Consider the following 24,799-nt stretch of genomic DNA (forward strand, 5'->3'; position numbering starts at 1 on the left):
CCCACCAATAAACAGGCTTTACCCTTTAAGCTCCCCAAGAGCAACATTTTTTAAATTGTCCTGAGAATTCACAACGAGCGAGTGTGCATCATGTGACTACCGCGCGCAATCTCAACTCAATCACCATCCCTCACCTAAACCGAATTGAGTTTTTTGAGTACTGCATAAAGATCTGACCTTAACAGTGGCCTGCTGTGTTCACATGCATCTCAACTTCATTCTCGAAATATCATACAGAGTTCCCGTGGGACAATGGCTTGAGAGAAGAATAGTTTGAAAGCATGTTCTAAGATTTGGTGCACACGCTTCAAGGCAAAAAACAGCCTTCACAATACATCCAGTCACTTCTTTCTGTTACTATAAAAATGCCGTGTAGTGTAGCTTTGAAATACAGCTTAGTTTATGTTTGTTTGTCATCCAAAAGCAACTGACTCACCTAAAGAGCTGCTGAGAGCTAGTACTTAGAGCTAAAAACATACAAAACCTTGTGTGTGGATGAGAGATGGGTCATGTAGTGGAAACTATGCTTTATTTTATTTATTTATTCTTAGATGTCCTTAAACCACATTGAACCACTAGAATTCTGTGGAAAGCCTTGTGTAACCCAATGAAATAAAATAAAGCACAACATTTTTAAAAGCCACTCATTACTCTGAGTGCAGACACAGTGGACATTTTTAAAAGTATTCTCTAAATATTTGTTATTGTAAGCAATTGTCACATGCTGCTAGACGATCCCTTCCCTGCTTCTGTGGATGGCAGAACACTGCACTTGGTCGTGTGCACTAACACCTCCCTCTTAATAAAAGCCTGCAACCTCTGAGGTCTGATAGCTGATTGCTAGCCAGGGCATACGGAGAATATCCCCCACACTATGAAATATTCAAAGCCTTTCTTTGCAGTTGCAAAAACTTTATTCCCTCGAAGGTTTAGCCCCATTTCACATCTGGACAGCTTCGGCTTCATATGTAGTACTATTTTGCTCACCTGTTTTCCAGCAGTGCTTTCTAGTGATTTAGGTAGCAAAACAAAACATTTTCATTCTGTCATCCTGAGTTTGAGTCACATTATTTCTTTATTTTTTGATCATGCAATTTCCTTGGAAAATGTACAACAAATGAAAGCGTAGGTGTTCAGCCTTCGGTGCTACTGATGCACCATATTGAAGCAGCATCTAGCTGCCATATGGGGCGACATTACTTCTGCTCGTGTGAAAAATATTAAAGGCTCGAGCTGTATTATTTTTGTAATACTGGAAACGCTCCAGCACTTCAAGTGTTTATTTTGACGCCCTTAAGCCAATTACAGCAACAGTGACACAGTTGGTTTGCGGTTTGTTCTGCTGACTGCGCTCTCCCCTGGGGTTCGCATCAGTTGGTCAAGTGGGTGAAACGTAAAGTTCCCGGCTTGTTTCAGTCTGTTTACAGTGCAGCTCTTTAAATAGGGTCCACTAAGAAACCGCACTTTCAAGAATTACTTAGGCAATCAAAAACCTGTCCCCTACCACATTTTTATCCGTTGTTTCACTCTAGAAGTCTTCAGCACAGATATAAAATCAGCAACATTAAGGACCATCATAAGACCTTTAATTATAGGGCCATATCAAATGTAATGTTTATTACAACCAATAAATATGGATTAACAATACTTGATCCATCCCTTCATCCTTTTTATACTGCTTATCCAGGTCTGGGCCCTGGCTTCAGACTAATCTCGGCTCACTGTACCATCATCCTCTAGGTCTGCACTAGAGTCCCCTCCCAAGTCAGACCCAGAGACCCAGGGACATGCATGAAACACTTCATCTGTGTGGGATTGTGGAAGAAAGCTTAAATGAGAGCACCAATCCTGACAGTGAACCTGGACACCCTGCAGATGAAGCTCTTTCTGCCCCTTGCGTTTTATTCCTTCAGCCGCTAGAAACGGCTCAGGGCCATAGCAATAAGGGCAGGAACATAAAATAAATGGTAAATGAATAGCTTCAATCACAAAAATCACTAATTTGTAGCAGTGGATGGGGCTTGCATGCCCAACTCAGCCCATGAGCAATATTGTCTGGGGCAACGTGCCTCTAACAGGTTCTCCTGAGGCAAATGGCATCTGGTTGAGGGGCTGTTGTCCAAACAAAACCCCTCAAAACCCAAAACATCAGAACGTCCTATAGTGAGTGTCTAAAGGCAAGCAACAGATGGCTGGGCTACATTGGATTGCCCTCTTGAGTGCCCACCACTTGAGTCCAGTGTTTTGTGCAGCAGGCATCACTTGGAGGCCTTTGAAAACCAATCCTCAGTTGGCGTACAAGCACATTACTCAGCCTTTGTTTTTTCACTGTTATCTGGTTGCTATGCTATTAACACTAAAAAATGATTACGTATGGATGTAAATAATTCAATATATATGTATTAAAAGACATGTTAAATGACCTGCATAGCTGCAGTAACGTCTTAAAAAAAATATGTTGATGTTTCGGTCCAATAAGAAGCCTCTATGAATTTTGAGCCAAAGCAAAATATATATAACAAGAAACGAATCTGAGGTTGTGATGAACCAATTTTGATGTCATTATAGGACAATACAGGTCGTTACCTTTGCTTTGTCAGAGATGTGGGAAAATATTAATTTGTTGACAAAAGGCTGCCAAGGAGAGCAAATTCACATTTACATGAAAATAAGCTATTAAAATTCATGCGTGCCGCTGCTCATTGCTCCAAGACACAAACAAAACAATCGTATTATCGCACATCCTGCTGTTTGTCTTCTTCTTCCTTCAGTTCCAGCTCCTTTATAGTCGTTGTGCTTTCACATTTGTGGAAGTTATGATCTGACGCAAGTCTCATTCTTCAAATGCACTTTCAAAAATATTTGCCTGTGTGCACAAGGGAGGAAAGTAATAGGTGCCTTTGTCTGTGCTGATACCATATAATTTCTACTACAGGCGAATAAATGTCACTGCAGCTGAAAACCGCAATGAACTGTGCATTTGAAACTATACGTCATGCATATTCTTAAAGTTATAATTTTCTTAAAAACCAACTGCTCACGGGCAGCATTTCTGCAGCACTGTCGGGGTACAGAAAAAGGCAAGCAGCTAATTTCCATTCAAATTTTAGAGGCGAGCGGTGCTTTCTGTGAACTCCTCACCTGCTCATGTGTGACAGGAATGAGTCTGTGTTTGGAAAGCTCTCTCATGACGTTGAGGTCCGTCCTCATGTCCAACTTGCAGCCGACAAGCACCACTTTGGCATTGGGGCAGAACTCCTGTGTTTCACCTTGCCACTGTGCATCAGAGAGACAAACATATATCAGTGTACATGACCTCTAATATGCTACAGTACGAGAGTATTCTGAGTACTTGAGCACTATGTTCATAGTTGCATCTCATTTGAAAACCTTGGACATTAACGTCTTACTAATATGCTCTTCTGGGAAGCCTTTCATAAGATTTTAGGACCTGGTTGAAGCGAACGCACTGTTGATGTCGGTAAATACGGTTTGGAAATAAGGCTGGGTGGATTTTAGGTAAGATTTGTTTGCAGGCTTGTCAAGTCCTTTCTCTCTGAACTGGAGAAAAGGAGGAAAAAAAATCTTCCTCAAACTATTTCCAAAGCACATTTTTCTCTAAATTACCATTTTTAAATTGTAGCTTTAAGAGCTCCATAATTGGAATGAAGGCGCCTAGTTCACAGCTTAAAAAATGCCCGTGTATGCAGACATGTGGGAACAGTCTACAATTATTAAAATGCTCATAAATGAGGTGCTGAATTGAGATTTATTTGACTTGGGAGCAGTTCCTTTCCATCAGGTCATAAATTCTTATCTCCTGCCTTGAGAGGGCCTTAATCCCATCTGCAAATCTGCTGTCCAGCAGTTTAACTTCTCACCGTGCTGCAGTGATATTCAGTTAGTTTATCTGTGTAGTCTCTTTGCAGATTAACAGACTGCAGATTAATGGCATTCAAAATGTGGAACTGACAGGCTGGTCATATAAAAACTGTAAAAGAAACACTAAAATCTAAAATAATAATAATAAAATGAATTTCTAAAAAATAACTTAATAATATTCACAAACTATCTCAATTAGTTTGCTCATCATTTTAATTGAATTTTAATGGGGTTTTTTTAATATGTGTGTTCTTCTTGCCTGTGTTTAATTGCGTGATTTTTGTAACTATGAGATACTTGCTGCTGCCTATCTTGGCCAGGTCTCCCTTGAAAAAGAGGTTTTTAATCTCAGTGGGATCTTCCTGGTTAAAGAAATGTTAAATAAAAATAAAATAAAATAAAGATGTTACCGATATCATTCCTCTGTGTTCTAATGTACCAAATAAAAGAAATCAAAAAGAGCAAATATGATACCTGTTATACTCATGTACAGCCAATCACTGCAATGATTTTACAACACAAAACGAATAACATAGAAAACAACTTATTCTATTCCGGGTTATTTACCTCATACCTTTCTTCATATTTGATGGAAAGTACAAATATTTGTCAGTTTTAAGATTCTGGTTCTGACTTTTAGAGCTCTTCATGGAAAAGCACCAGCTCGTACCATTTATTTGGAATTCTAGGATTTTTGGTATGACCAAATAATATTTTGAGGATTATATGTATTCTCTCTTCTTCTTGAAGGACATTCAAAGCTCTTCAAAGCCAACACAGGGGCCATAGACACTTGATATTTACCTCCTCTGTACATATTGACAACCAAATATTTCAAAGTTGGATTCATCATGGCATAAGGCCTGATGCCACTGACTTTCAGTCAAGTGTAATGTGGCATACCTCTAACTTTCTAAGTTTCCCTTCCTTAATAATAGCTTCTTGACAGCCACACTTCCTCTGAGACCATTTCTGATGGGGCTTCAGTGACCAGTAGATGTAGAAGCATCTCTCATGTCATACTGCAACATGCCACGTTTTTGGCTAATAGCTCTTTGGGAAACAACTTGTTGGTGCAAATATGTTATTTTATGCCTGTTTTGTTTATTCAATGAAGGAAACGGGAACAAATTATGTGTTTTTGTGACAGGCCACTAGTAAAGTGCCTAAAGATATAATTTAAAATTGGTTCTTTGCTTTTCTGCGGTATGTAGATATAACACTGTGGTTCATCCTTTGAGTTTTTATAGCTTTAAAAAAAATCCTCTGAAAAAGTTTTGTTACACAGCCTGAACTGAAAATGAATTAAAAAGCAGGCAAAGTAAAAAAAAACAAACTTTGCAAGTCCAGAGAACTACAACTCACGATCACTTAAAAAATTCCAAGAAAGTTTGGCTCACTGGAAGTAAAATATTAAGACTTTATAACACTACATCATCAAAAATGTGTAAATCTTGAAGTTGAAGGCTGGAGCAACATCCACACAATCACCAGTATTTTCTGGCTTACTGTACCATTAAAATGAAACACTGGCACTGTTGTTCACTGCTCTGAAACTGGAATTTATATCACTCCATGTCTTAAATTTTCCATCGTGTATTTGAAAACTGCAATCAACAAATCAAAGGATAGAAGAGGGGGGAAAAAAGGGAAATGCTCATGGACATAAATGCTGTATAAAGACCGAGACAGACAATTCTCATTGCAGGCCAAAATATGACTCAAGCTATTAAACTCTCTCTATCGCTCTCGTTCTCTCCGAGACTCCTTTCATTATCTCCTCACACCATGGCAGAGGCGACTGCTTTGAGCACTGTTGCTCCATTTGTTCTCCCTTACAAAGAGATCTTTTCTCCTGGATGCCTGCGTCGCTGCTGTTACGGGCTCTAGCGCGCCGTTGTGCAGAGTGAGCTGTTGCCTTTCAATAGGACCCTGTGCCAAACCGCATGCAACTGGTGAACAGCAGCAATTTAGATGAGTCACAAAGGGCCCATGGGAAGAGCGGCTTATTGTCTGTGTTAATGTTAAGAATTGGTAAGCAGCACAAAGAGGCAGAATGCGAGCTGTTGGAGCCGAGGCGCTGGTTTATCAAAAAAGAAAAACGGAGGTTGTTGTTTTTACTTTCCTCACTTTCTCACTGTGTGCAAACCAAGAACGTGCACATACCACAGCAGTCAGGTAGAGGTGAACCCATTATGCTCATTTTTGCCTGTTTGATCCACGGTTCAAATTAATTATCTCTTCATCATGTCTTATAGTGGACCTAGGTGCATCTGAGTTCATGCGTTTTCTAACACAAGCCGTTTTAGCTACGTTCTCTTAAGCCAACTTTTTTTTTTGTTGGAGCTTCTGTGCTCACAGATGGAACTGTGTGCCTCAGATAGAAGAAGTATTAAAAAAAACAATTTCTTCACCATCAATAAAGCAGGAAAAATGAATCCCCTGAAAGCCGGAATCCTCTTAAAACATGAGAAAAAGGGTTTAATTGATTCTGTTTGGAAGACACATTCCTCTCGTCCGTGCCATTATTTATAATGACTTCATCAATACCAGACGAAAACGCATATCTGCCAATGCCGAGCGAATTCTCACGTCTACAGGGGGTCCACTTGAGAACCAAATTCAACTTTGACCTTATCAAATGACCTTAGTAATCGCGGTGAATGTGCCGGTCTTACAATGCATGCACGGGATGCCAAAGTGACATGTCGAGCGGTCACTCTATCCAAAGTTTAGAAACAAAGCTTATCCTTTGCTACGATCTCATGCACCTAATTCAATTTTTTATGGCAATCTGCCGCCATGTCTTGTTTCTCTGCAGTTTGCTTTGCTTTAAATGTATTTTCCATTTGCAAGCTTTAAGTCTCAAATAAGTGCACAGCACTTTTTGTTCTGACATCTCTGAGAACCTTCCGCCTAAGCAATTTTTGCAACCTCTAATTTTCCTTTTACAACGACTATTCTCTCAAAGTAATGCTCTGCTACATGAACACTACTTGAGTCTTTATCGCTTCCCCCTTTTCCCTTCTGTACCATTTGTTCATGCTATCTATCTTTTTTTCTTCCAGAATCTCACTTCATTCCCAATATCCTCATTAATCTCTGTATCTCATGTGTTGGCTTGTCCGCGTATGCCTCTCACAAAGCATTATCCAACCTTAAATGTTATCCCAGTCTCCACCTCTACAGCTGGCAATGTTTTCTCATCGTTTCCTTTTTATTCCCCTATCGTAGATTGACGGATCAGGTTATCAGTGAACGAACACATGGTGGCCTTAACTTGAACACAGACGTGATGGTGAAAGCTGGAAGCTGTATATCTCTGATGACGTAGATCTAGTCACTCTATAGAGGAATCGATTTCCAGTATAAAGAGAAGAGATGACTTCTTCAACCTGCATATTTAATGTGAGTATTGTAATGAGATGGCTGCTTTACCTACACTGCCCTAATTAGAGACAAAATGCACTTAAAATTAAAAAAAGAGGACACATTCACACATCTAACAACGTGACACTGACCTTTTTCAGTACGCTGTCCAGTGTCTCCGGTCGACTGATGTCAAAACAGATGAGCACAGCATCTGAGTCAGGATAAGCTAACGGCCGCACATTGTCATAGTAAGCTGAACCTGCAGGGAGAAAATATACACAGACATGAACAGCACTTCCAGATGGATTATATGTAATTTAGTTACTTTCCAAAGAGTTTACTTTTTTTTTATCATCACAAGGAGAGTCATTATGGAGCACATTTAGTGGTAATCACTGTGATTAAATGTAATTACCATGAGCTTACCCACTCTGCAGATGACTACAAGTGGGTGTGATTCATTGCTTTCGCAACACAGGGTCCTCGGGTCTGCCTCTGACCATCTTGAATAAGTCAAAGGGACCGACGTGTGACAGCGATATAATGAACGACTCGAACAAAGCGTCACCTGGTATGTTTTTATGGAGTGGCGTGCGTTTTTTTGTCGGGGGCCCAGACTGAACTGAGCGTTGTGACCTGGGCAAGGGGACACATTCCTATCCAGACAGAAAGGCACGGTCTCCCTCGCCGTCATTGTCTTCAGCACTCGGTGCCTTTGTCACCGTGCACAGAGCTTTGGCAACGTAACAAAAAAATGCATTGACAGAAAATTCCCACAGAACCCGACCGAATCCTCTGCAACACAACTGCCAAAGCACAGAAATCAATTTGGCTCGTTTGAAGTTATTTTTAAAAAAAGCCCAACTTTTAAATTGAAAAGTAATGAAGTTTGTGGGATTTAATTCATGTTACAAGTTTACAACTTTTACCCTGAATAATTAAACGTGTGTTATGACTCATTCTGTACTCAAATGACTGAAAAATATTGGCCTGTTAGCCAACTATACGCAGTCCTGGGAAAGAAATGTATTTCACTTATGAAGGTCAGTAGAACAAGACTAACCTACTATCAACCAATCAAATCAAACATTTATCAAGATTTTTTTTAAAATCTCAATCCAAAGTGCTAACCGATGCACCAATGTGCATGATCATGACTTCACTATTGAGCTACTGATCTTTAAGCACTAGACATGGTAAAAACTGTTGATTTCATTTAACAACCTGCCTCACATTGTTCTGTATTCTTACCTATATCACAGGCAACAACATCACACTGCAGTGGATTAGTGAAAGATTTAATATTACCCACCCAACACACACATATTACAAAAGGAATTAAAAAATAAGTCAGATATATGGAGGGCTGGAGCAGGCAGCTCGCAAGACAACTAAAGGATAATAACCAGACGACAGAAGACATCACAGGTAAAAGAATCCCTTTAAAAAAATATTTTTTAAAATAAACACCTGATGCCATTCCTGACATTACCCCCAACTGGATTTGTGTGTCCTTTAGTGGTCAAACTTTGGTGATCTTTTGCTTATCAGGCAAAAGTGTAAACCACCATGCTAGAAATGAAGATCCAAAGGTCTCTTCATGATCTAAGGCTGTGAGCATGCTCTTATTAGAAAAATGGTTCTTCTATGTACCTTGTGGCCAGATCCAGACGAGCTTTGAAAGCGATCATTAAAATCTGAAAATCAATTGTAGAAATGCACAGGAAGCCAGTGGAGCTAAGCCAGCGTAGGTAAGAAGTCTGTCTGCAGAAACCAGTAAGAAGCAGAGCTGCTGAATTCGGAACCAGCTGGAAACTGGAAAGTTGCTTCTCATTAATGCCAGAGAGTCAACGATCCAGTCTTGAGAAAATAAATGCTGGCAGTGAGTGCTGTTTGATTTAGTGCTATTAGAATACCTTAAACTCAAAGTGAGAAGAATTTTAAAAGTTTGGGGACCCTGTTTGAACTATTTGTAGCCTACCGTTGCTCATTATAAGTTTAGGTGAGCAGATGTGCTCTGTTTGTGGGTTGTTTATTGACAATTTTACAATGGATCTAACCTTTTACTTGTTAGAAATAAATCCTTGGGGCGGGGGCAGCCTCATGTTAGCTCACGGATTTTAGTAATTCAATTATAGGATTAAAATCTTATCATAATAGTTGATAAAACATAAAACTAAGACATTTCAAATTCTGATTACACAGCATCTTCACACCTGGAGGCACAGGACTGCAAAAAAAGGAAAAAAGTAGACACATTTACCCTCATTAGTGTTGCGCCGTCAGAATTTGGCCCCAAAGCAAAAATGTGTTCGCGCACGTGTGTTGCTGTGGTCAAAAATGTCAAACTAAAGGGCACAACCATTTTCTCCCCTGTCTCTTTGACTAATTCCTGCCCCCAGCTTTCACACATACCACACACACCCACTTTCCCCTTTTGTGCTTTAGCATTTTGCAGGTGCAGGATACGTCTTTAACGTCCACAGAAAATGAGGATGATTAATGGAAGCAGGGCTTAAGAAAGAGAGGGAGCATGGAAGTGCATCTGACAGTTGCCATAAACCATCGAACAACCTCCTCAGACTCCCTTCGCACGCGTACTAGCTGAGATGGCTGTTCTTTAGCTGCATCAGATGGCAGTCATAAAGTGCAAAAGTTTGAGTCTTTGTCTCTGCAGTTGGTCCTTTGCATTTTTACATATTTCTTATTTGATTATGACACCGTTTTCTCCTTTAGGTTTGTGTCAGTGGCAGAAATATAGGTCACAGAGAAAACTGTGAAGAGAAGCAAGAAAAACACAGGCATGCAAGTTCAAACTTTCTATATGAAATATTGCTCGCTCATTCTGGGCAGTAGGATGAGATGTTGTAAAAGAAGTCATTTGCAGAGATGCTCAGTAAGCAGTTCCTCTTACACCAGGTCTATATAGGCTACAACTATGCAGAGTAATGTGTTTTGTTCAGGTACCATCACTGAGACTCATGCCGACTTGCAAAATGCCAAAGGACGTACAATTCTGACTCCAAAGTAGTCGGGATGTTAATGAAAATAAAACAAAATGCAGTGATCCTCCTGCGAATCAGGGGTTCTCAAAGTTTGGACAAGCAAGTGCCAGTTTAGAGGGGGGGGGGGGGGGGGGGAAGTGTGTACTTAGAAATGTGTTCAAATGGTGGTGGTTTATGTTTTACACTTTTAACTGTTTTATTTACTTAAATCATAATCTAGGCATTTGTTTTTTAACACTGTAATATCAGTATTTCTTTATGTATATCATGTGCCTCTGAGGTTTCCTGTTAAAGTTTCTGTTTCTGTCTAGTTTTCTCATCAGAACTTAGCTTAATGTAGTTTTAATTTGCTTTTATTGGTCACTTTGCTGCTGCATTGCAAATTGTGAGCATCACATTAGAGCTAATATAGTTTTTTATTTTTATTTTATTTTGGCTTTTGACTTTTTGTTTTTGATTCAGTTTTTTTTCCAGGTGGTTCCCAGAGTGGATTTTCTTGTTTTAGTTTATTTTTTATTAGTTTACGTGTTTTTTATTATTATTATTATTATTATTATACGATTAAAATACATAACATTTTAAAAACAGTTAAATCACAGCCATGTAGATACCCAGAGCCTCAATAAACATGTCCTTCATCAGACAAAACCAAATAATTTCTTTTCACATCTAGTTTTAGTTTGTAGTTAGTTTAAATTAACTGCAATAACCTTGCATCGCATACTTGTTATAGCAGTCAGTCCTTTGTGATTCTTGATTAGGACTGTCATTTCTGCATTAAAACTTCTAAAAACATCTTGTCCAGTTCTACAGATTTCATTAGCTTGTGCATTCGCATCATGCCAAATATTTCCAACAAATGTTCAAACTCACAGAAATCATTTTTGTCGGTGTAATGATCTGTTTCATTTCAGTCGCCTGGAGTCACATCCTGTCAGTTCAACTCTGTACAACAAAACTGAACACAGCTACACAAGTATTACATGCCGCCGGGCTTATCAAATCCTTATATTATTTTCTGGCTCTGATTTTTTTTAACAGCTGCAAAACCATTACAACAAATTCATAGACGCTAACCTTTTGCAAACCTGAAACGCATCCAACTTGCTTCTCTACTCCGTTTTCTACACCACGCTCTGACTCAGAGATAATAAAACTGTTGTGTTGCTGAAAATCTGTGAACGTTTTAATCTCCCATAGAAAGAAAATTGAATTGGAATTATTAAGCAAATCGAGAAAGATTGCTACTGGCATCATTAAAATCCTTTCAATCCATAGCAGTAGGATAAATTAATGGTAAGGCAGCAAAAAGCATGATATTTGTGGCTATTTCTTGTATATGAAATAACATAATGTGACGACATTTATTATGGCTGAACATTATATGCAGTTTAAATTTGGAAGCCTCAAATCATTCCTGAACCTTTTTTGCTTTGTGACCATGAAGAGACGTCCAATGTCTGCAATAATGTTTAGGTAGGCGGTACACATGGATGGCAGGACTTAAGGTTTCCAAACAGAACATTGTGCATAGCATCAGACTGCCTCCGCTGGCTTGCCTTCTTCCCATGTTTCTCAGGTAAGCGACTGACATGCACCCGGCCATCCATGTGTAAAAGAAAACAAGACTCATCACACCAGGCCACCATTTCCCGACCTTTTTCCATTGCTCCGTTGTGCAGTTCCGATGCTCACGTGTCCACTGTTGGCACTTTCTGCAGTGGACAGGGATCAGCATGGGCACCTATGTCTGGTCTGCAGCTATGCAGCCCCATGTGCAACAAACTGCAATAGACTCTGTATTCTGACACCTTTTTATCAGAACGAGCATGAACTTTTTGGATCGGAACGCCCTGATGCTAGTTCCCTTACTGTTCTTTCCTTTGTTGGAGATGGTCTGACCCACTTGTCTAACCATCACAATCTGGTCTTTCTCAGACCTGCACAAATCCTTCCACTTGCACATTTTACAGGCTTCCAACACATCAACTCCAACAACATAATGTTGACTTGCTCCCTAATATATCCCACTCACTAACAGGCGCCATGATGAAGAGATAATCAGTGTTATTCATATCACCTGTCAGTGTTACACCAGATTGAGGGAAATTTTTTTGCAGTTGCAACTTTTGCAGTTCGTCTGAAAAGATGGACTTGCGCTTTGGGATCTTTTAAACATCACTGGGCGGATTGCTGATCGCGCTGTCTGTCCCGTCCATGCTGACACACACACACACACACAGACACACATGCAGACACTGGAAGCTTCAAGGTTCCATGAAGTCAGCTAATCCATGTTCAGCACTCGAGCAGAGGCTAATGTGTATTGATCTGAGCTTTTCTGACGCTCTCTGGGACTTGTAGTATGATGCCCCTCATGGGGAGTTTCCTGCTGTTGTAGCAAGATCAGTCCATCTGTCTCTGAGTAAAACCCTCTGATCAAACTCATAAAAGACACATGCGACGCCTCAGGGGTACTGCATGAATTTAGCAATCTCAAAGAAACGACGTTAGTGTCATTTAGAGCATTCAGAGTACACGGGCTTCAGCCATCATGCAGAACAAGATTTGGATGTTTAATTGCATTTACAGCTAAGTAGAGTTTGCAGATGTAGCTTGGACCCGAAATGTACTACCAGATGCACTTTCCACAAATGGAAAACTCTGGGATGTAAACAATCTACAGAAAATAAATGTCAGTATGTTTCAGATGTGTGGCTGATGTATAATGTTTGGTACAGTGATGCAAAGCAGTCTGGGAAACAGCAGCACCATGCTGTGACTCCACATGAGGTTTTCATGCTTTGATGTTTGGTGCTTACAAAAATCTGCATTTCCTTTTTTCCTCTTTGTTTGTAACTCATACGCATTTACTCTCCAAGCACTCGTGTAATTTTATGTAATCCACTTGTGTTCCACCTTTGGCTGTTCTCTCTGTTTCGAGATGTTTGTCCTTCTAAAAAATCTTCTGATGCTGCTTGAATTTTACATTTTAGGAAGGATTCTCAGTCAAACTCTACAAAACGCTTTGAAAAATCTGAGTGCACACAAGCTGCCATAGGGTCAAGTGGTCACTACACAGAGCTGTGAGACTATTTAAAACACGATTCTTTATTTGCATCACATCTGGATGTTTAATAAATATCAAAACGTTGGCTATTAATTGATAATGAGAACTCCAACGAGATGCAGATGACACTGTCAGGAAATATCCTCAAGGTACAGGAGGCAGACCTGGGAAGGTGATGTAGGGCTACAGCTGCATATATGTTTTTCCAATTTTGAAGAACTGAAAGTGACATATTAAAATAACTAATCACTAATGTCTTCTGATCCAGTTCAACCCCATACAGGACACACTCACCAGCCAACTGATTAGTTACACCTGCAAATAATTAGCCAGCTAATCATATACATGATCAAGAGAACCTGCTGAAGTTCAAACCCAGCATCAGAAGCCCACGCGGTCTGGTCTGATTGTTTCAGAAACTGCTGATCTGCTACAGTTTTCTCACACTAAGGGTTTACAAAGAATACAGATTGATGCCAGAGGTTGGAGAAGACTGCCGAGGCTGCTTTGAGCTGATAGGAAAGCAACTAGAACTACAATAACCACTTGTTACAACCAAAAAGTTTGCAGAAGAGCATCTCTGAACGCGTAACAAATAAACCTTGAAACAGATGGGACACAGCATCATACAGTTCACATGGGCTCACCAAAATTGGACTACAGAAGATTCAAAAAACATTGCCTGGTCTCATTTGAATGGTAGGATTAGAATTTGATGTAAAGCACATGAAAGCATGGATCCATCCTGCCTTGCACCACTGCCTCATGCTAGTGGTGGTGGTGTAGATGGGGGATGTATAGGGGGATGCTCCATGTCAAAACCTCTCAAACAAGAGCTGAATTCAGAGGTGCAGCCACCAAATCTGCAGCAGCTGAGCGATGCTGTCGAGTGAAAACAGGCCAAAATCTCAGAGGAATGTTTCCACGTTGTCGATTGAAGAATTAAGTCAGTTCTAAAGGCAAAAGCAGAGTCCAGCCCAGTACTAGTAAAGTGTACCTAATAAAGTGGCTGTTGAGTGTAAATCAATAAAGAAAAAAAAAAAAACAGCTCACACTACAAAAGCTGCAAGGAGAAGAGTTTTGGTGGAAAAAGCTTTTCCATCATTTCAACACTTCTTCCTGACTAATTGTTTCACATCGCTGTAAACTGATGAGGGAAGCGCGTAGTAAACAAGAACGTTTGTCATACGCATGGTGCCAGTGTGCTGCTCTTAAGAAAAATGGTAGAAAAGAAAATCTTTACCTCACCGAAAATGTTTCTCGCCAACAGTTCCAGTGCAGCGCCCCATCCTCTGAATGGCCTTATCGGTAAAATCCTCCCTGATATTTGATCAGTCCAGTTTAAGAATCTGTAGCCTCGTAATCTTTTTTAATTATTGTGTTTGTTTGTTTTTTGTTTAATTCATCAGCCACCTGCACGTTTTAGAGAAGTTCACTTTTTATGAAGCAGAATTCCTTGAGGAGCAGCCTTAAACGATCCCCGATGGGCAGGTTTCTTAATTTAGAAAATAAGGAAGGAATATTATCTATTTTATGTTTAATATGCCAAATCTTGTTAGTGATTTTTTATATATGTGCTCCAGAGATATCTCTTTTTTATATTTTGTCTGAACTTGTAAAAACTCATTATTAAACCTCCTGTGCTGTATTTTGGGTAATGTCTCGGGTTAGTCAAGCTCAAAGCTGTAAAGCTGCTGATAAGAGACAATCAGACTTGTCGTAGCCTTTTGTATGCATAGCTGCATGATTCTGAAGAAACAGACTCACATACACACACACCTTTTGAGATGTTAGCACAGAAAATCATTATTAATCCCCTCTTATGGCGCTTTTTCCTGCCAACTTTCATCACAGCGCAGAAATGTTCATTAATATTAAAATCCTGTTTGTCCTAGTCATGCCCTTCTGAAGAAATAGTTTGGGTTTTCATTCCTGAAATACATCCACAACAGCACAAGAAATGAATGCTATTGATTAATGCATTCATCTGCTACGCCTCGAACATATAAATAATGCCCCCTGCAGTGGCTGAGCATTAGTGCTACGTACTCATGCTGTGTGAAATATGCAGACAATATGGAATCAGCCTGTAAGTTCGGTTGAGCACCAGGCAGCGATAGAGTCCACTCTGTATGCATGCTCCACGAGGCTGATCACTCGGCGTACATTCGTAAACACTCTGAGACACCGTGCAGAGCAGACAGTCTGCTGCTTTGTCTGCTGCTCTGTAAAAAGCTAAAGCATCATCATTTTAACATAAAAGTTTTATTCATTTTCCTCTGTTATCTCTTTGTCTGCCACTTAAACAAAGCGAGTTGCAAAGCTATTGAGCTACAAAGTTTTCTAGACACATTAGAGCGTTTTAATGTTTCTAATCTAAGGGCAGTGGAGCAAACAAAGCCAAAATCAAAACAAATGCTTGATGTCTAACATCATCTCCGAGCAACCTAATGATGTCATCAGGGTTATCTAGACTTGGAGATAACAATATTCTTGTGCTAAAGTCACACTAAGGAAAACAGCGGTTGGAGACTGCAGCACTAACAAAATTATTGCGACTGCGGCAAATGGAACCGTGATCTCGTTGCCTTTGAACTGGTTGCTTTGAAGACGGGAACCACGGGGCATCAAGACGACGATAAAACAGCAATAAGACGGATTTCACTGTATCAGTTTGCATTTCAACAGGGTCAAGGTGAAAATTACTTGCAATCTGTTTGTGATAATATGGCGATTCACTGCTAAATGGTGAAAACTCCAAATCTGTTGCCGTTTGCATGCACAGAAATTCACATTCACAATTTAACTACTTACATTTAAAGTCCTGAGAGAGCTGAAACAGAAAGTCAGAAACTGCTCTAAAAATACTGACGTAGTTACTGCAGGATTGCAATTTTACTGCAAAACTGCAAAGGCTCTCAGCAATCTTGCTTTTGCGTAGGAATAAAACCAGAATATAACAGGTGGCAACCAGTTGACTCCCCTTTGCAGATGTGTTGCCTGTGCGCTCATCAGCGCAGACTGACAGACTTGTATGCATTTATCAATGAGATGGTGATTATTTGCAAACCTTTACATTCGTCAATCACTTCAGTCAGTCTGAGTTAAACTGCAACTGTTTGGGGACAGGTTGCTACCCAATCAGGAGACCTGTGTAACTATCTTGCAATCAAAAGTGACTGAAAGAGCTATTCTCCAGCAGATTGTGTCTCTTTTTATTCCTAATGTAACTGAGCCATTAAAGCTTGTGTTATAAATTCATCATATAAGGGATTGAGGGAAAGGCCTATGCTCCATCAATCAAATATTATGAACTTGTTAAGTGATGATATATCATATCAGTCTTCTAACCCCTTGGACTCTGTGCTTGTCTGTGTTTGGGAAGTGAAGCACCTGAAAAAGTCTAATTACATCATACTCGGTCGCACATCCCCTGACCCATTGGGTCAAAGTCAAGTACCGTTTATAAACAGATGGAATTTTCTCAGTTGCCATGGAGACAGCACAGAGGTCATCATACGACCTTTGTATGGAACTTTGCTCACGCCATAACAGATGGTCATATATGGTCAGGATGATGGTAGCTGAACCATGACAAGTGTAAATCCATCCACTGACGGCTGCCATTAGATAATAAAAAAATTCATGTTACAGAAGTTTTCTATTTATTCTTAATAGCTGATATAAATCAATTAATGCCATGACCTCGTCACGCACCACATTTATGATAACTGGAACTCTTATTTTGATAGGAAAAAACGAGGAGAAGGCTAGGACTGCTCCTCAGGTAAGCCGTTCTCTTCTGTACTGAGAATAATCCATTTTAGGTGTACATGAATCAGAGATTCATGTAACCAGAGCACACCGTGCTTGTTGTTATGCATACCTCTCTGCTTGAATACTGAACAATAATAGCCTGAAAAGCAGCGTGGAGGACTGAGTGAAGCTGGTCCTGGCAGTCGCAGGCACAGACAGACACATTTTGCACAATGTGGTTGTCAGCAATGTGACAACAGATTTGGATTTTCTTTACCACACTCATGCTGGAGTATGTGATCTGTCTGTTATTTTGCTGAACGCTGAAGTGGGACCAGCTCTTTATTGGAAACTCTTCAAATTATGAGCCATCAGGAACAAGATTACACTGTCTCTGTTTATACCCAAGCCTAGCTAAAGTTTTTCATTTAGAGTGTTGCCAAGTAGCAGCTGTAACCTGGCTGGATTTCGCTGAAAAACTGTATATGATGTTATTTTTCTAACTCAACAGGCATAGAGGGAGAGCGCTGCCACTGAGCATACTTTGCCTGAAATCAGCAGTAATCCAGCAGGAGTCTTTTAAATTAATGACAGAGGGAACAGACTGGCATCTGGGCCTCAACCAGCCCAACTGTATGTGACTCCATGCACCGCATTCTACATTTAAACTTAAAGTATAAAAACATTCGTTGTTCACCACTTGTCTGGACCTGACCTTTTGAATGTAGTTTAAATATCACAAATTTGCATGATCTAGTAAGCTCTTAAGCTCTTAAAGTGTTTTGCCTAAATTTGAGTTAATTAAGAAACAGAATCACAGTTTTCTTCTGTGCAGAGCTGAAATGTCATCGAGTGGTAACTAAACGCAGCGTTTACACGACTACACATTTTGTGCTTGTCGGTAATTATTTTTAATGCGCCATGACATTTAAGAAGTTGGAGGTACGACAACCAAACATTTAATCAACCGACAGAAAATGATTTTGATCATTTCTGAATGATTATTTGGGTCAAACAAAGTAAATCTTTTCAAATGTAAATCTTATGTTATAACTAATAACAATTAAAGGTAAATTTGGTACATGAATTGGTACATTCATAGTCTTCTGATGTCTTCTGATGTGATCTACTGAGAATGAACCGAGTGTGTGTGCCTAATTGTTGGTTGCAGCTCGGCACAATTTCCACTATAAAGATTGTCATGAACTTAATTGTCCAATCAGGAGCACCAATTTGCAATAGTTGGGCCAAGAGTGTATTTGTTAGAAGCAATGAAAAGTAGCTGAAACAGCAAGCCCCTTCTAATCTGAGGGACACAGTGTGAATGCAAACCTGAGCTCAGTAAGAGAAAGCTGAACCATCAACATTTTCAGGATCACTATTCCTACCCTGACACCGTCCCTCTGTGTAGATTATGTGTGTTTTAAATTAACAGTTCATTTCATTTTTCTGTGGCGCATCTCCATCAACTGGTCCATCGTTCTCATTATTGGTTCATCCCTGTCTTTTGTGTGCACGCATTCACTTAATTACTTTGTATTTCAGGGATTTTACTTTACTTTAACGTGAATACAGAAAACAGAAAACCAGGTTCACTCATGCTTGTACTTTAATTATGGTGAATCACATGCAGTAGAAACAAGGTCAAAACCATCCACCACCTCCTGCTGTAGGAGTAATGGCAGGTGTTGGGGGGTTGAAGTGAGTGGTCAAAGCTGCATCGTGCATTATAGATAAGGGATGGAGAGGGTCTTAAGTGGATATACCCCTTGAGTGGCCTGTGTGTCTAAACAAAGTGTGTAATAAAATCTTTTCAGTGAGTACAGAAGGATCCAAGATGCAGACACAGAGGCAGGTGGAGGTTTAAGTAAAGGCGAGCCCTTTATTGAGCTGATATATTTAACTACATGATTCAAACGCAGAACTTAAGGGAAAACTGTAAACTATAAACTCGTAAAGAAACTGAGATTCTAGGAGCCAAAGATCAGGAACCAGACCAACACCGAGAAATTGAACAGTACACTCTGACAAAGGACAAGAGGAAACTGAGACATTACACACACACACACACACACACACACACACACACACACACACACACACACACACACACACACACACACACACACACACACACGGGTGGTTAGGGGAAGTGGAGACACATGGGAAACAAAGTAGGAGCAAATCATTAATAATAAGGGAACACTAGACAACACGCTATCACAATAAAACAGGAAACATAACCAATACTAAGCCTGTGACTAGATACGAGACAGAAGCTACACAAAGACCAGACAGATACTGGGGTCTGACTGGGGGAACAAAGGGATCACAAAAGATAATAACTAAACATTACGAAATCAAGAAAAGGAACCAGAATATAACAGAGAATACGAAAGATTAAATAAATGCTAAAGGAAGTTAGCAGTAGAGCTACAGTCACAGGTAATTTTCTTCTCATGGTTTAACTTTTTGCTATGTTGGAGCACATTTAACCAGTTCCAAGGACTTTTATTGTACTCTGACCTTTTATTATCATTCTACTTATCTGGATTAACCAGTAAATTCTGCCTTTCTTTTTCCTGTGCTGCTGGAATGTGTTATATCAGGTTAAAAGTAAATATTTTAAACACACTGTCAGACAACGTGCTACATGAGTGATATACCCAGTTGCCATGACATTGCCATGATGTTGCCATGGTAATTACATTAGCTAAAACTTATGCAACTCATGTATTGAAGTGACCAGCAGTACTTCACTACATTTATATCAACGACACAGGCTAACACCTGTTAGCTTCCAGACCCGTGATAAGCAAAAATAATGAACTGTAAACAAAAATGAAAATGCATCATGAAAAACAAAAAGAAACAAACAGTCCCTTCATAGATTATTCATAAAAATGAAATACTGAGAGAATATATAACTAAGCAGCTTCTGCTCTACAAAAAAATGTAATTGTCTTCCACCAACGCCTTGTGCAATTTTATCAAAGGTGAACCAAAGACGGAAAAAAAATGAAAGGCTTCTTCCTTTTCTCAGCTCTCCAACAAATATCATGATATAAAGATTGGTAGTTTTTGCACAGTTTCACTAACACAGACAAACAAACCTCTGCCTCAGTTCCTGTTTTGGCAGAGGAGTCATGGAGAAGGTTTAAAAAGAAATAAGAAAAAAGAGATGACAACCAATTATTAGAAAGTACATCTGCACTGCTTAATTTCCCATTTTAAGCACAAATTGCTGGCAGAGGAATAAAGGCATATAATTAAAAATGAGAAGAGCTGCTGTAACAGGCATGCAGTATACTCTATATGCCACCTGCCATATGCGTTAGTGCGTGAAAAATGTCTCCGTAAGTCTGCGCATTGTGCTGGGTGGTAAATGTCATGTTGTTTTACCTGATGTTTTAAATGAATGATGATGTTCGCTGTGCTCAAGTTCATTCAAAAGTCTTAGACAGACTGCTGAGTTACACACTACAGGTACTAGCTGAGAAACAGACTCCGTGTCCCGGGGGAATGGAGTAGAGACGCATCTAGGCCACTCATTTTAAATGCACCCTTGGTCTTCTAATGGACTGCATGAGCAGAGGAGAATGAGACCCGGCTGGCTGGAGCACAAGCTCGCACCATGAAACCCTACTGACACTCAGCATATACCGTCTCCCATCCACGACTCCAAGCACTTAGCACTCCACCAGGACTCTACATTCCTCCATCCCTTCACTGTCCCTATTTATATATTTTCCCACTTGTGTAATCTCTTTCAGCACTTACTCATACCCTTACTCACACACACCCCTGCACATGTTCAGTAGGAAAGAAAAAAACAACAGAACTTGGACTACAAACCCAGTTCCCTGCTATCCACACTTCTATCCAAAAAGCCTCTGAAACGCTTCGACACACCAGACCATTTTCTCCGCTCCGTCCTGTCATGGAGCCAGTGCCACTCGTTTGCCCAGACGCTCGCTTAAAGCACATCTGGGTGCTGCTTTCAAGGAGCCAACATGTAATTGGGGTCATAAAAAAGAGCTCATAAATGAATGATGGATTGTTGAGGAAATCTCTGCCACAGACTCTGCTGACCTGGGATAGATTGGAAGGTTGGATTCAACGGGGCAAACAGTATTTTCACTGCTTGTGTGTTTAAGTATCTGTGTGTGTTTTAACATGTCGCGGCATGTCCCTGTCGGCTCGAGGAAGTTAGGAAAGTTCCAGTGAGCAGGAAGCTAACTTGAAGTAGAATTCAGAACAGTGCATTCCTTCACTGTTCACTTGCTATAGATGTGATAATGCAGGTTGAGCCGGTTGTTTTATTAACTCATACCTCACATGTTCACACAGTCACCTGTAAAACCCAGGTGATCTGAACACCTTTGTTGTTGTGGCAGGTGCATCATGCAGAGTTGAGTCATTTCAGTGTCATCTAGCCCCAGTGGGGGAATAAGGTCAGAATTCAGCTACTATATAGTTAATATATATTATATAATATATATATATTATATATATTATATAATATATATATATTATATAATATATATATATTATATATATATAAGCATTTGAAAGTCCTGGAGTGGCCTAGCCAGTCTCCAGACCTCAACCCCATAGAAAATCTGTGGCGGGAGTTGAAAGTCCGTGTTGCTCGGCGACAGCCCCAAAACATCACTGCTCTCGAGAAGATCTGCATGGAGGAATGGGCCAAAATACCAGCTACTGTGTGTGCAAACCTGGTAAAGACCTATAGTAAACGTTTGACCTCTGTTATTGCCAACAAAGGTTATGTTACAAAGTATTGAGTTGTATTTTTGTTATTGACCAAATACTTATTTTCCACCCTGATTTACGAATAAATTCTTTACAAATCCTACCATGTCCCGCCTTCACTGTTGTGATTGGTGAGGGGGTAGGGACAGGCTTAGGGCGTCGGGGGGTTCCCCGGAGGCATCTTCCTTGGGGGGCTCAACCCGGGGTAGCGGTCACGTCCGGTTGAGGGCTCTGTTGGCTCTCAGGTGACTGTTTCCTCGCGGCTGCGTGCAGCGGGGCTAGGGGAGGGTCTGTGCTGACGGACGTGGGTTACTGACCTGGCAACCTGGCTGCCCCTGGGTGGGTCCGGGATGGGCGTGAGGTTCTGGGGGTGCTCCGTCTCTGGGCGGGGGCCCGGGCCGGGCCTCGGGGGCTCGGGTCCTGGTTGGTGTGTTGCCGGGGTTGTGGGCGGGTGGGTGCATGGGGGCCCGGCCCTGGAGCAGGGTGCCGCCGGTGCATCGAGCCGCCTGGGGGGCTCTTCAACTGGTGGGGGGGATGGTCACATCTGGCAGGAGCTTTCTTCTCTCAGGAACTCTCTGCAGGAGGGGGAGATACAGGAGAGGTGGAGGAAGATCTCAGCCTGGGCGTTTACCGTCTTATGTAGTCTGGAAGATGTGTGGTTGGTGGGGTGGGTGCAGTTTTCTCTGTGGTGGGGTTGGGTGGACTGTCCAGGGCTCTGTGGAGCCGGGGGGCGCTACTGCACTGGGCCCCGGTCTGATGGGCCTGGGCCCCCCTTCCCTGGCGGGTCGCGGAGGGTGGGAGTGCCTACTGGGGTCAGCGGGGGAGCTGGCCCCAGGGAGGGGTTACCTGCCCCTCCCTTCCTTCCCTCCCCATCTCCAGCTGCCTCCCTCTTCCCGCTCCTCCACAACCACCCACACATGCAGGGCCTTGGAGTGGGGGTATGTCACCAGGGTGCAGAGGAGGCTACCCCCCCCCCCCGTCCCCTTCTGGCTGCCTCTGCCTCAATTTTATCCCACATCTTAGACATTCACATTATTCACACTCTCATTACACATACATATAGGATCTTGGGGGTGGGCACAATCACGGAGTCCAAATCACCATCAGGGTGTATACCTCACCCCTGACGTCGTTGCCCACCTCTCAATTTTAAATACACTTAGTCATTGAGGGTTAGCAGGAGGGACTATGCGCTTACCTGCTGCTCCTTGGCAGGTAGCTCCATGCCCTCCTGGGTTTTAATTGCACCTTAGAACACATATGCATCAACACTACAATGAGCGGGTGGAGGGAGGTTTGGAGTCTTCTCCCACCCCCATTCTCTGCGGCCTGCTGGAGCGGGAGGGCTAGTAGGAGGAGTTGGCCGTCCGACTGCGGTCTGGGGTGTGGGGCCTCCCTGCTGCTGCGGAGTCGGGGTGGTCTGCCTCTCCCCACCGCAGGGAAAAGGGTAACACCACCTGGGTCTGGGTGCAATTCCCCCCTCCAGGGGCAAGGGTACCTAGACCCGGATTGTAGAGTACGCTTGGGGAGTGTGATTGTGTGTACAGCGTCTCTTTATGTCTGTCTCCACGTTGGTTGAGTGTGGAGTGAGTGCATATGAGAGCATGAGGGTGGGAATGGATGTTTGTGTCTGTGTGTGCCTGTATGTCTGTGTCTATATGTCAGGTTGGGTATCAGACGCCACCTCTCTGGGGACACCTCAGGCCCTCCAAGGTTTGGAGGCCTATCTCCACCCACCACCACTTCCCCTGCCGGTGGCGGACTCCCTCAGGTGTCGGTGTGTTGGTGGTTCTTTGTGTCTGGGGGTGGGCGTCCGGGTACACACCGGCTCACTCCTTGGCGGCCGCTTGTCGGGGCCTGGGGCCTGGGGCTCGCTCGGGCCCCCTTTGGAGGTGGGGTGCCCCCGGCCTCTCGGCCTAGGGCTCGGTCACTCAGGCGCAGCTGGGGGCCGGCGGAGCTCACGGGCGCGTCACTGCAACCCCCCCTGGCTTCTGCTCCGCGGCTGCTGAGTGAGCCCTCATCTGGGACTCTCATCAGCTCTTACTGGAACAGTGGCGCGGCTGCCCCTCTGTTGGTCTTCCATGGTCTTTTGTGTTCTGGGGGCCTCTGGATGTCTGGAGTTTTGATCTCCTCCATACCCGCTTCACACCCTGGAGGACGGGGCTGAGGCCCCCCCACACTCCCTAGCAGATCATTACATGGAGAAACCTTTGGAATGCAAGCATGCTGATCCACACAGGTATGCACACATGGGTATTCACAGACGCGGACTAAAGCTTTCTTGGCTGCTGCCTCAAAGCACACTGTGCGCTGTCTATCTTGCGTGCTGCACAATATTGTTTATTACTTAGTAAATACTGATATCTATGACTAGCTAGTTTATTGTGATGGTGCTTTGTTTTCTCTATTATTATGTTGCTCTTTGTTGTTTGCTGTCTCCTCTGTTTGTTTGTTCGTTTGTTTGTTTGTTTTTTCTCCATACAGGTGACCCAGGAGTTTTTTTTTTTTTTTGTCTCTCTTCCCCCCCCTTCTCACCGTCTCTTCTCCCCTTTGGTTTTCTTTCTTTCTCTCCCCCTCTCTCTCTCATTCATTCCCCCTGTCCTATTTATTAAAAAAAAAAAAAAAAAAAAAAAAAAAAATGACAAAGGATGAACTGAAGCTCTGCCATCACGTAATGTCGCATACTGCTGTTTCTGATGTCATTTAGAAAAAAAAAAAAAAAAACAAAAAACAAATCCTACCATGTGAATTCATGGATTTTTCTTTCACATTCTGTCTCTCACAGTTGAAGTGTACCTCTGGTGCAAATTACTGACCTCTGTCATCATTTTAGGTGGGGGAACTTGCACAATCGGTGGCTGACTAAATACTTTTTTGCCCCACTGTGTGTATATATATATATATATATATATATATATATATATATATATATATATATATA

General features: G+C 41.7%; 1 protein-coding gene across 1 annotated transcript in view; it reads right to left on the reverse strand.

Annotated features, from left to right (window-relative positions):
* Nucleotides 1-24,799, reverse strand: part of LOC146663636 (rho-related GTP-binding protein RhoN-like) — a 35,895-nt gene that overhangs the window by 2,851 nt on the left and 8,245 nt on the right. Inside the window, exons 3-4 of the mRNA XM_085416490.1 lie at nucleotides 7,404-7,513; nucleotides 3,142-3,276 (exon numbers count right to left, since the gene is read on the reverse strand). Coding sequence (XP_085272616.1) covers nucleotides 3,142-3,276; nucleotides 7,404-7,513 — 245 coding nt within the window. The remainder of the gene's footprint in view (nucleotides 1-3,141; nucleotides 3,277-7,403; nucleotides 7,514-24,799) is intronic.

This window comes from Rhamphochromis longiceps, linkage group LG8, assembly GCF_057381845.1.
Source record: "Rhamphochromis longiceps isolate RC_006_pf linkage group LG8, R_longiceps_female_GT1.1, whole genome shotgun sequence".
NCBI classification, from domain to species: Eukaryota; Metazoa; Chordata; class Actinopteri; order Cichliformes; family Cichlidae; genus Rhamphochromis; species Rhamphochromis longiceps.